Source organism: Aethalodelphis obliquidens, unplaced genomic scaffold, assembly GCF_003676395.1.
Source record: "Aethalodelphis obliquidens isolate GAN/ISIS:26980383/991018 unplaced genomic scaffold, ASM367639v1 scaffold38, whole genome shotgun sequence".
NCBI classification, from domain to species: domain Eukaryota; kingdom Metazoa; phylum Chordata; class Mammalia; order Artiodactyla; family Delphinidae; genus Aethalodelphis; species Aethalodelphis obliquidens.
Genome location: NW_020837982.1, coordinates 6199263 through 6212007, shown reverse-complemented (window position 1 = coordinate 6212007; position 12745 = coordinate 6199263). Strand labels below are relative to the sequence as shown.

The 12745-nt window shown below is 37.7% G+C and overlaps 1 protein-coding gene across 1 annotated transcript in view; it reads left to right on the top strand.

Annotated features, from left to right (window-relative positions):
• YWHAE (tyrosine 3-monooxygenase/tryptophan 5-monooxygenase activation protein epsilon) overlaps window positions 1-11313 on the top strand; it is a 44637-nt gene extending 33324 nt beyond the window's left edge. Inside the window, exons 3-6 of the mRNA XM_027130575.1 lie at window positions 1920-2026; window positions 2883-3089; window positions 5423-5559; window positions 10345-11313. Coding sequence (XP_026986376.1) covers window positions 1920-2026; window positions 2883-3089; window positions 5423-5559; window positions 10345-10397 — 504 coding nt within the window. The 3' untranslated portion in view covers window positions 10398-11313. The remainder of the gene's footprint in view (window positions 1-1919; window positions 2027-2882; window positions 3090-5422; window positions 5560-10344) is intronic.
• The last annotated feature ends 1432 nt before the right edge of the window (window positions 11314-12745 follow it).

Below are 12745 nucleotides of genomic sequence, written 5' to 3'. Positions count from 1 at the left end.
GTATCCGAGGGCATTGGACGTTATTTCATAAAGTTATTGTTTCATATATTACACGTGGGTATATACAGATATGTAATGTTTTATTGTGGGTTTTGGTCAAAAAAGTTTGATCTAGTGCAGTGGTTCTCAACCAGAGGTGACTTTGCTCCTCAGAGGATATTTGGCAATGTCTAGAGGCATTTTGGGTTGTCACAACTTGACAGTTCTGCTGGTATTTTAGTGGGTAGAAATGAGGATACTGCTGAGCATCCTGTTATGCATAGAACAGCTCCCACTGTTGAGAAACTGATTCTAGTGGAACTAATTCTAAACACACTCTTAGGAGTACAGTGAGGGAAATAACAGAAGCAGTCACAAAGTTAGCATGGGGAGTAGTAAATTTGGTAGGGGGAGGGAAAAGGGAAACGTTTACTGACTAACATGGGGAGATATTTGTAATATATATAATTGTGCAAGATACTGTATTTAATCTTTAAATGACCGTGTAAAGGGTATTACTCCAGTTCATAGATGGGAAAACAGAGGTGTTCTGAGTGATTAACATACCTGGGGTTACAGAGAAGGTGGTTAGCTGGTACCAGTGTGACCATTACTTTCAAATATGTTGAAAAAAGAATATGGATTGTCGGTAGACAAGTTTGGTGTCTCAGAGGGATGAGGAAATGAGCAAGTGCTAAAGAGGTAAGTCTGTGAACTAGATTGTGGGATTTGGGATAAGTAGGAAAGGAAGCAGGAAGCAAAGAGAGGACCTGATAAATTGGGAGAAGATGAAAGAGTCAAGAGGCTGGAATTTAAGACTTCCAGGATAGAACAGCACAGTTAGGAGTATGGACAAGTGAGGGTCATGGAGTTGAGATGAAGGAACTGTGTTGAAACGAACATGATAATACCTTGATGTGATACCCGGAATTGGAGAGGTAAGCTGTAGATACTCAGTGAATGTGGGTGAAGAGCCTGTGGAGATCTACTAATAACAGAAATTAAAACATAGTGGATGAGCTTCCAAGGAGGAAGCGTTTTGGAGTATTAGGAGAGCAGTCATACTGAGTCAGTGAGGAGTTAAGAGAGTCAGAAATCATCCTTCTCTTAGAGCAGACTATCTTTTCTTGAAAAGCCATAAAGAAGGTAGTTTATTCAGGAGAAAGCTGGTTTTACTTAGGATTAGAAAGAGATTATAGGAGAAGAGAGAGTGGGCGAATTATTTACAGTGGGAAGGAGGAGGTTCCAGAGGGCATGAAATGAATTTGGAAAGGTTGAACAATGTCACTGTAGTAATAGAAAATGGAAAGCAGACTGTGTATATATGTTTAGGAGTAGTGTGCGTTTTGGGCATGATAAACGAATTGGGACGAGTGGCAATATTTCCTTTAGTTTACAGATTTTTGGTGTTGTAACTGGCTATGGATCTACCACTCAGGTGGTTGGCTGTTGAGCATAGTAGTGGTTAGAAATGTGAGCCTTGGAAGCAGAATACCTTGGTTTGAATTTTTATTCCATCCCTTACAAACTGTGACTAACCATGCAACCTTACCTGGGTTCAAGTTCTCACTCTGCCTCTAAGTTCTTTAAGTTAGTGATCTTTGGACGAATATAGTAATCTTTGTTTTCCCATTAAGTGGAGACAATAGTTGCTACCTCGTTAAAGAAGCTACTTAATATAAATGTGCTGCACTTAGTAAGTAGTAATCACTGTTAGTTCTGTAGTTGAACTGTGAGGTTTTTTTTAAGCACTTAAGTAATGGCACATAGGAAGAAAGACTTTTCATAAACCGGACACAGCTTGTCTCTGCTTTTTTATCAAGAGAGGGAAGGGGGGTTTGGAGAGGGAGGGGTATGCATGTTATCTTCTCCAAAACCAGAGATAGAATGTGATAATTTATATATAATTTCTTAAACAATTTTTTTGACTTTTTTTTCAGGTTGAGACTGAGCTAAAGTTAATCTGTTGTGACATTCTGGATGTACTGGACAAACACCTCATTCCAGCAGCTAACACTGGCGAGTCCAAGGTTTTCTATTATAAAATGTAGGTTCTATACTAGAAGGGAAAATGTCAGATTAAATGTTGGCTCTCTTAGAATCATCACTTTTTTATGTAGGTTTACAACATTTTATTTAATGTTGGAAAGATAGTTACGGGAGGAGTGAGTCTCAAGAATTAAATTAATTTTTGAATACTCATTTGCAGATTCACTGCTAAGAAGAATCAATATTACTGCATTTAAGGTGGTCAGACTATTACTGTAAAAATGTACTAAGTTTCGCTTTACCTATTCATAGTCATTTGCTTGTGTGGGGCTGCCCCCCTAGCTACAAGCAGTGCATTACACAGTTCAGTCTTTTTTTTTTTTTTGCGGTACGCGGGCCTCTCACCGCTGCGGCCCCTCCCGCCGCGGAGCACAGGCTCTGGACACGCAGGCCCAGTGGCCATGGCTCACGGTCCCAGCCACTCCGCAGCACGAACCCGCGTCCCCCACATCGGCAGGCGGACCCCCAACCACTGCGCCACCAGGGAAGCCCCACAGTTCAGCCTTAACAATTTATATGGAAGTTTTATTTCATGATTAACAAACTGTTGTGCTATTCTTTGGAACCACTTTTTATATTTAATTCTCGTCTATCAAGTGATAAATTTGTTGATTTTTGAGCCTTTTCAGTTAATTTCTCTAGGATTTGGCTTATATTTGGCAATGTGAAATCTCTGAGGAGGAAAACTAAATAGATGAGTCAGTCATTCCTGAAAGAGGCTTTTTGAAATTATTGAAGTATACCGGTTTCATATTTTTGTCACATACGTGATCTTATGTAATACAGAAAACTTTTAACAACTTATTTAAAAAGCATTATTCCTAATTCTGTGTTTTGTTTTTGTTTTGTTTTAGGAAAGGGGACTACCACAGGTATCTGGCTGAATTTGCCACAGGAAATGACAGGAAGGAAGCTGCGGAGAACAGCCTAGTGGCTTATAAAGCTGCTAGTGATATTGCAATGACAGAACTTCCACCAACACATCCCATTCGCTTAGGTCTTGCTCTCAATTTTTCCGTATTCTACTATGAAATTCTTAATTCCCCTGACCGTGCCTGCAGGTAGGTCATGAAGGAGAACAAACGCTCTCACTATGAAAGTAAAAAAGGGTTACAAAGGAGAATAGCAACTTGTTTTTTGTCTTGTTCCTTGGGACTGCCTTCGTTGGCTTGGCCCTGTAATAAAGAATTATTCTGGCTTTTAATGCAGCTGTTTTGAATGATATAAAGACAGACCTATCTCATTTCACTAGGATAGCAGTTAGGATAATTATGTTGATGGGGAAAAATTTGATTGGTAGATTGAAAAGAATCTTGTTACAGAGTAAGAGGAAGGAATGAGAAATTTTCATAATAGAATTATCTTCATTTCTGTATATTAGCTTTCAGTCTTTATAGCATGTGTTTAATATAGTTATGCTCTTAGTGTACATGTCATTTTGTATTTTCTGTCATAAAATTTGGCATCCTATTGAGGTATGTAAAAGTACTCCCCCATTTATACTTCAGATTGTTCCCTTTTTTTTTTTTTTTTTTTGGGGGGGGGGGGGGGGTACGCAGGCCTCTCACTGTTGTGGCCTCTCCCATTGCGGAGCACAGGCTCCGGACGCGCAGGCTCAGCGGCCATGGCTCAAGGGCCCAGCCGCTCCGCAGCATGTGGGATCTTTCCGGACTGGGGCACGAACCCATGTCCCCTGCATTGGCAGGCGGACTCTCAACCACTGCGCCACCAGGGAAGCCCTGTTCCCAATTTTTGATACACATATAAATTTAAGGAATATCTTTATGTACATAGCTTTTTACTTTTTAAATATACATAACATGAAGTTTAGCGTTCTTTTTTTTTTTAATTTATTTATTGGCTGCATTGGGTCTTTGTTGCGGTGTGTGGGCTTCTCGTTGCGGTGGCTTCTTTTGTTGCGGAGCATGGGCTCTAGGTGCGTGGGTTTCAGTAGTTGTGGCTTGCGGGCTCTAGAGCGCAGGCTCAGTAGTTGTAGCACACGGGCTTAGTTGCTCTGCAGCATGTGGGATCTTCCCGGACCAGGGCTCGAACCCCTGTCCCCTGCATTGGCAGGCGGATTCTTAACCACTGTGCCATCAGGGAAGCCCTAGCATTTTGTTTTTAAATGTGCAATTCAGTGGTATTAAGTACACACACAGTATTGTCTGTCACCACTATTTCTAAAACTTTTTCATCACCTGAAACAAACTGATCACTAAACAATAACTCCATATTTCCTTCTGCCCCAGTCCCTGGTAATCTGTACTTCCTGTCTTTATGAGTTTGCCTATTTTAGATATCTCATATAATAGGAATAATGTATTTGTTCTTTGTAACTTCAGTGTTCTTGAGTATGTAGGAATCAGATATTCCATGAAAGGAGAGATTTTCCTGATGTAAGGTGGATTCATTTGAATGCAAATAAATATTAATTTATCTGAAAATATTCTAAATGTTGCTAGTCGAGTTTGTCCAAACAGGTAATATGTCTTGACTAATAAAGAAGCTATAGCTGTTTAGCTGATAGTACTGGTTGAATCTCTCATTGCCATTCTCCAGGCTAGCTGTCCCACACGTAGCTTCAACTTAGTCCTTTCCATGCTTTTGCTTTAATCGGAAGTGTGCTATTTGTGCTCTTTTCCTACCCATTAATTAGTTCAAATATGACTTCCCCATTTGCTCCTCCTCTTGGGTCCCTAAAGTACTTTCTCCAGGATAGCACTTCATCCTCCTATTATAGTATTTATGTGTCAGTCCCTCTATTCTTAGATGTTTTAAAAAGTTCATTGTGGACCCAGGTTATGTCTCTCTTTCCTCTTTTCTTTTCCCCGCCCGTGTCCATCATCACTTGGTGTACATAGTACACAGTACTCAATAAGTGAATGTGAATTTTGTTTCATTTTAACTGTAGTAATTCGCTTATGTGATCACATTTTTGTGAGTTCTAGATGGCCTAGTTTTCTTCCTTGCTCCATTAACATTAAATTCTGTTGGATTAAATTGTGATACTGTCTCAGAATTTTCTTTTTGCATTAAAACTTTGGTGAACTGTTGACTAGAATTTGGAAATACCTTTAATATGCATGTATTTTGGTGGTGGATTAGAATGGGATTTGGTCTGCTTGTCAAAAGCATAGTCATAAGTGGAACTCCAAAAGTTCCACTAGTTCCAAAGTTGCTGGATTACAAAATTAAAAAGGGAATTAATAGGAAGTTAATTTTCATCAGTTACATCTGCTTTTCCTTTATTTCAGTGCCTAAACCCAAGCATTCAGTGTCGATATTACTGTGTGATAACTGAAGAAAAGACTGAAATTTAACTTATGTCATTTCCAATTCTGATTTTGGACTTTTTTAGTTTATTTTTGTAATACATTTATGTAAACACTTGTAGGTTGGCAAAAGCAGCTTTTGATGATGCAATTGCAGAACTGGATACGCTGAGTGAAGAAAGCTATAAGGACTCTACGCTTATCATGCAGTTGTTACGTGATAATCTGACACTATGGACTTCAGACATGCAGGGTGATGGTAAGGAGACTGAAGTTGAAGTGTTGTCTCTTTCAGTTGTTGGATCTGTTTACTCTTAGAAGTTGGAATTTCTTTACATTAAGCTACAATTTAGACTCAACAGCCTTTCCTCCAAACTATCAAATTTTGATTACTGCCTTTACCGGAAATGATATCAAAGTACAGTCTTCCATTTTGGTCTGTAAGATGATAAAAGACCTGTTTGGGAAAGGGGATCTTTTGTTAATATTCAAAGATTTAAAGTTTTGCCTCTAATACTGTTTGCTAAACTTAGTTTACCTCTTCTCTCACAGTGTTTTGAAAGATGGAGGGAGAGGAAGCAGTTCATATTATCATTACTCAGATTCAATTTTAGGGGGTCTAAGGTTAATTGTATTTGATTGTCATGATCATTGCTTTGGCTGAGTGGTAATCCTCAGGTTAAAACTAGATGGTTGGGGGAAGGGTAAGCTGTGACAAAGTGAGAGGGTGGCATGGACATATATACACTACCAAACGTAAAATAACTAGTGGGAAGCAGCCGCATAGCACAGGGAGATCAGCTCGGTGCTTTGTGATCACCTAGAGGGGTGGGATGGGGAGGGTGGGAGGGAGGGAGACACAAGAGGGAAGAGATATGGGAATATATGTATATGTATAACTGATTCACTTTGTTATAAAGCAGAAACTGACACACCATTGTAAAGCAATTATACTTCAATAAAGATGTTAAAAAAAAAACAAAACTAGATGGTTATAAGCAGATGTTTATGAAGCATCTTTTCTGTGTGGAAATCTTTTATCTAAAAAAAGAACTAGTGTTACCTCTGTATTCTACACAACAAATGGCATGTGCTGCCCATAGGTCCTTATTTAAGAGGTCTGGTGTAGTGTCTTGTTTTCTAGCGTTGCAGTTGTAAATAGTTACTAGAATATTTTATAAAATTTAATCTTGTGATGGGTGGTGGGGTGGGGTGGGTGCTTAATGTTTCTTCCAGTTGTAAAAGGCCAAATTTGTCACGTTTCTTGATTTTAAAGGATATTTTATTCTGCCCATTTCTAAAGAATTGTTTTAATCCATGATACATCATTGAAGGAGGGGGGATGGGACAGGGAGATGGACATAAACTAGTGTGGCATGATAATTATGAGAGTTTTTGTAATTGGTGGTGGTGATATGGGGAGTGGAAATAAAGTTTCTTGTCATTTTCAGCTACAGATCCTTTAAGAGTGTATTACCCAAACTGAAGCATATGTTGTATTGCTTGAGGCTAGCTGTACTTTCCGTTGGTCAAACCAACATGTTGTACTGTATTTGGAAGCATACTTTTTAAAGATGTATTTGAAAATGGGTGTCAGGGCATGTAGGTTGGCAGTGGAAGGATAGAGTCAGATTTTAGAATTACCTTGAGTCATGGTCCTGAAGTGAGAATTAGGTGACTCAGCTTCTAAAGTGCACCAGCTTGATGAACTATTTAGAAACTTGACTAGGGTTGGCATGAGATATGTGGCACATGTGACCTACTTGCACACTTTACCGACAAAGCCAGATGGAGTCACAGATGACTTTTCATTCAACACAGCACTTGAGGGGCAACCAGTACCAGTCTGTGGGACTCAAAACCAATTTAACTATCTCTGAACTAATGACTAAGGTTCCTTCCAGCTTTAAATTCTATTGTATTCTAACAATAACTACTAAGAAGAATGGCCAAATAGCTGTGGACTCTTCACAGTCACCCCCAGCTCAGAGAAGACTAATATCTCTGCCTGTTTGAGGGGATAAAAGGAAAGCATGTGGAGAGTTTGGTAAGCGGTTATTGACCTATAAGTAAGCTCTATACCCCTTTGACCTCTGGGGATGTTTTTTTGAGGGTGAAAAGTAACAAAAAGAAGGTGACTTTGAAAAGCAATTTTTTTTAGACATTTGATGCCAGCTCTTATAACTAAGTTGCTAGATTACAAAAATAAAGTCTATATTTTTCATTATCACTCATAACCAGGAATTGATTGAGGGTAGACTGTATGTCACTCCGTTTTTATACAGAACCAAAGATGTGCTTTTTCTTGGTTATTGAGCATTGTTTTATGAAATGGATCCTTTAAAAATAGGGTATCTTTAGATTTGTTATGTTTTCATAGTTGGGAAGGTTCTTTGTACAAAATGTTTTATTACATTTTAGGGTAGATTTCTCTTTAATCCTAAAACACTTAAAAATCTAGTGAAATTCAGTTGCATCAGTTCCTTTTCATTTTGTAAATTGACCAATTAATTAAATTTGGTCGAAACAGACTGATTTTCATTTAAGAGGTTTGTCACAAAATATTTGGAATTAAGAAGCAGTTTAATGTGAAAAATTCAAGTGGTCTATCTTGAAATTTTAGCAATATTAAGCTATCTGGATTTACAAATTGTTGTCGGTACTAGGAAATTATTTGCCAGTTTTGCTAAAAGGTAGAGTATTACATGTTTCATTAAATTGGTTTTGTGATTTAGAATCAATGCTGAATGTAGAAGAATTTTGGTCATGAAATTGGTCAGGATGTTACTTGCATTTATTTTAAGGATTATTTAGATGGTTTTCTCCTTTTTTACTTTAAATATGAAAAATGGTGTCAAAAACCTTTTGAATTGAGGGTTTCTAAAGGAAGTAGTATATATTCACAAGCCTTTACTTACACGTTTATATGTTATTAACAGCAGAGTATGTTAATGTCTGTCTGGGTCTTTTGAAACATAATTCTTTAAAGGGAGCACCACTTTTTCTCATCAAGTGATTTCAGTCCTTTTCTCTTAACGTGTGGTCAGAGGACTGTTAAATACACAAGTCCGTAGAGAGGAAATGTGTTCGCTCTGCCCGTTCCCCTCCTCCCCTCCAAATCTAGAAACTGGGCAAAGAAACATGTATCTGAAGAACCCTTTTTGCCCCCCTTCTGTATACCTTTTAAGAGGATATTATTACATCCTCTTAAAAAGGAACAGATTATTTCTTAGCGTGAAGTTCATACAAAGTAAAAGGATCAAAATCTGACTCCCCTAAATCATTGATGTTTCCTTTGTCCTGCTCTTGGTTTATTTTTCTTGTAATGTTGCTTTCATATGATTGTTCTCCCTCCCTTTCTCCTTGCAATATAGATTCCTAAAGGAAAATCCAACTCTTCCTTTCCTAAAAACTCTACTTTGTAAGTCATTATCATGGCACAGTGAATTCTGCTTTTAGTTTTGGTTCTTCACTAATCATGCCTGCATATCATCATCTTGTCGCTTAAAAAACTGCCTGTTCTACATTGCAGGATGTGAAACCTTCTAAGACATTTATGATCTGCTACCCCTGTCTACCTCTGTTTGGGTGTGACTTATGTGACAGTATTTTTATGCCAAAGTTACTTGGAACTTTTGGCAAATCTAATGGTTGCTTATGAGTAAATTAGAGTGTGCTCTGTTGTTGTATGTTAACCATATTTTGGCAGTGTATGGCTGTTAAAAATGAGAGTGAACGTTCCTATCATTTCCTAAGTTTGAATACATTATTCTTTGGGGGAACAGTTGGGTGGACCATCATTTTTTCCCTCAGTAAATAGTTACTTTTGTCTTTCCTTGCACGACTTTTTCTAAATGTGATTCAAAAATCTTTATGTACATTAAGTACTTTTACACAATCAGTGTCAAATATTTTTATCACAAAAATGTTAAAATGACTGAAACTATCTTTACTTAACCCTTATTGTCATGACAGCATTTATTGTATCAAGGTCTTTAAGACTGTTTAAAAGCATTCCTCAGAGTTTTGCTTTATGTCTGTAGGCAGCCGGTCTTAGTGTCATTTGTCCATTCTAATTAAGTAATTTAACAAGCACTATGAATGGATGGGTTGTCTGAACTATCATATAATGATTGTTGGGTTAGTTAGTTGATTTTCATTTATTTTGATCAAACTAGTAACTACATAGGAATTACAAGTGGTTTGTTAAAGAAGAAGAATGTAACTTTTACACGTTTATTTTTTGGCAGAAGCCTGCATGCTTCCTTATTATGGCTGACTTATTTAATGCTTATTAATAGGTAGATGATTCTCTGGTAAATAGGCTGGCTTTCTGTTGCATGTCATAGTGCAGTTGAAACTCCTCAGGCTAATCATCGTGTTCAAAGGGAAAAGAAAAGTGGCATGAGAGAACTGGTCCAAATGCCCTTCTTTAATAACCTCAGTGGTCTGGTTTACTTTGAGCATGCTATTCCACTCTGGAGTGAGAAATTGTGATTATGGTTTGGTGTGACTGTCCAGGATACAAAATGTGTAAAATATTCGTTTACAAAAGCAGAATCCTCCCTCTAAAACTATAGAACTCCTTTGAAGAATTTTACTGCTCAGTTCTCTTACTGAAACATTTCTAATAATGGGGCCTGCAGAAAAATTAGATTTTGCAAAAAATTATAACATACTCTTGGTTCTTGAAGAGGTGAGGTTATTGAGAAAGAGTATTTTGACTCAAGATATACATGAAAGCTTGAAAATCATTTTAACAATATGGTTACCTGGCTGTCTGTCTAAGAGCTTTTTTAGCATAAAAACACTGACTTTTACTATGCATCAGTTTTTTTTCATCCTGTTGATCATTCAGGACCTTGATCCAGCAGCACCTCTTGGCTTAGGCATCTCAGGTGTCAAGGTAGAAATCCTTTGCCTGTCTGTGTTCAAACCAATTGTAGCAAATATAAGGAGTCTTTATGCTTGGAATGATACCTTTGTGACCACAACAGCTTAGTTTAGTCATTATGAAATAATTAACTGTCATTCTTCTTTGCAGGTGAAGAGCAGAATAAAGAAGCGCTGCAGGATGTGGAAGATGAAAATCAGTGAGACATAAAAGCCAACAAGAGAAACCATCTCTGACCACCCCACACCTTCCCATCCCACCCCTCTTGGAAATTCCCCCATTGTCACTGAGAACCACCAAATCTGACTTTTACATTTGGTCTCAGAATTTAGGTTCCTGCCCTGTTGGTTTTTTTTTTTTTTTTTTTTTTTTTAAAAAAACAGTTTTCAAAAGTTCTTAAAGGCAAGAGTGAATTTCTGTGGATTTTACTGGTCCCAGCTTTTAGGTTCTTTAAGACACTAACAGGACTGCATAGAGGCTTTTTCAGCATTACTGTATTGTCTCCTGCCAGATGTGGCAAGATCACCATTAGAAATGGAAATTACATTGGAAAGCCATTAGACTTTTAGGTGATGCAAGCATCTAAGAGAAAAGTTAATCACACTATAGAGGTGTATGTGGTATCATTTTCCCTTTTTCTAATTGTTTAAATTGAACTTTATACCAATGTTTAAAAATAATTGGATGTTAGCTTGAGGTGGTTAAAGGTGGTTTGGGGAGTTTGTTGTAATGGTTTTGCTGTAAAAAGTGTTTCAAACTCTGCTGAAATGTTGCTGAAAAGCATGGTGCTGGTAACAGTTCAACAATCCGTGGCTGCTCATTCTTGCCTACTTTACTCTCCCTCTGAAGCAGGTTAGCATTGAAGGTGGTAATGGAAAAGCCTGCATGCGTGTTCAATTCTTTGTTTCTTCTCCTTCCCTCTCCCCCTGGGCCCCGCCCCTCCCCTCCTTCGCTCGCTCAACCTCTTTTGTTCAGTATGTGTAACTTGAAGCTAATTTGTACTACTGGATATCTGACTGGAGCCACAGATACAGAATCTGTATTGTTCTTACTGAAACACAGCATGGATTAACATTAAACTTAAATAAAACAAACCTAAATTAAAAATGCCAAACATCATTGCGCCTCCATCCTTTATCCTTCTAAAATAAAATCTCTAGTCTGAACATATTGATTATATTGTTTGCCTGAATGTGAAAAAGATCCCATTTATTTTTTTCCTTCCGTAAATCACTTGTCTGTTTCCCAAAAATGATGTATATTTCTGGGGGGAAAATACCTGTAACCTGGTTGTGAAGAACAAATATAAGTAGCGCAAGTATCCTGTCTTCTAAACCAGATAACAACACAATGTTTATTTTAATCATTAAAGTGCAAGTGTGTATTTATAATACAAGGTGTAATTGTGGATCATCTAGCATGGAATTTTTGGGGTTGTGCAACGAAAGGCTGAATATGTGAATGTGTCAGAATAATCCTTCTTAGGCTGAGGGAAAAATCCCCCCCGCCCCAGTCAGTGACAGGAGCAGAGAAGAATGATTAAATTCATTCTCAGTAGTCCACGTACACATGGTAAAACAATAGTATGGTAGTCCCCTTTATTAGAAACACTCAATGTAAGTAATATTTTCCAGAGATCATATACATCAGTGTATATAGATATTTAGTTAGTATAGATCATTGTCAGGCATTGAGATCTGTCTCATTCAAATGACTGCCTCACATTGATGTACTCCTGATTTTTGGGAAAAAAACAGTTGACTACTTTTGGACATTTCCAGCCTTGCTGTTGTAAATGGTGCTGCAGTAAATGCATGTGTATCTGTATGATACATTTCTAGATTTCCTGTGTTAGAAAACATATACTTTTCAATTGGTAAATACTATCTCCCTCCAAGAATTGTTCGACATTATAGCCCCATCAACAGTGTATGAGACTACTAGCTTCACCACACTGGACTTGTTGCTAAATGAGATGTTGACACCAAAAGTATACCTTGGGCTTGAGTTCTTCGTAGTAAAGACTTGGGAAATCAGTAGATTAGTGATGTACTTAGTAGTTCTTACTAAAATAAGTGTATGTAGAATAAACAATGTTTTTGTGAATTGCTTTTCCGTCAGATAATTGGTGGCGATTGTATATAAATTGTACTCTTTGGAGCTACCTTCAAGAGATAATCAGATTTGTTTTTTTTCCAGCAGTAATGTTGCCAAGTGTTGTCTGCTGCATCTCAGTCCAAAACTAGAGGAATTTGTTGAGCTCTATCACAGATTTTTAAAGAAACTGCTAATAGATTAGATTCAGGGTTTTGCGGGCCGCTCCCACACTGAACGCTAATGTGTGAATGCCTGGACTTGGAAGAGTTTGAATGAACATGTAGGTAATCTTTTTACAAAATAGTCTGGTTTGTGGAGGTGATTCTGCCAAGTTGGGTTGTCACATGAATTTGTTTAGTGAAAGAGTTCCCTAGTTGACTATGTAGACTTCTATTTGTGTTCAGCTAATTCAGGAGGCCATGAGCATTTTCAGTGGTGTGGCAATTTTGGTATG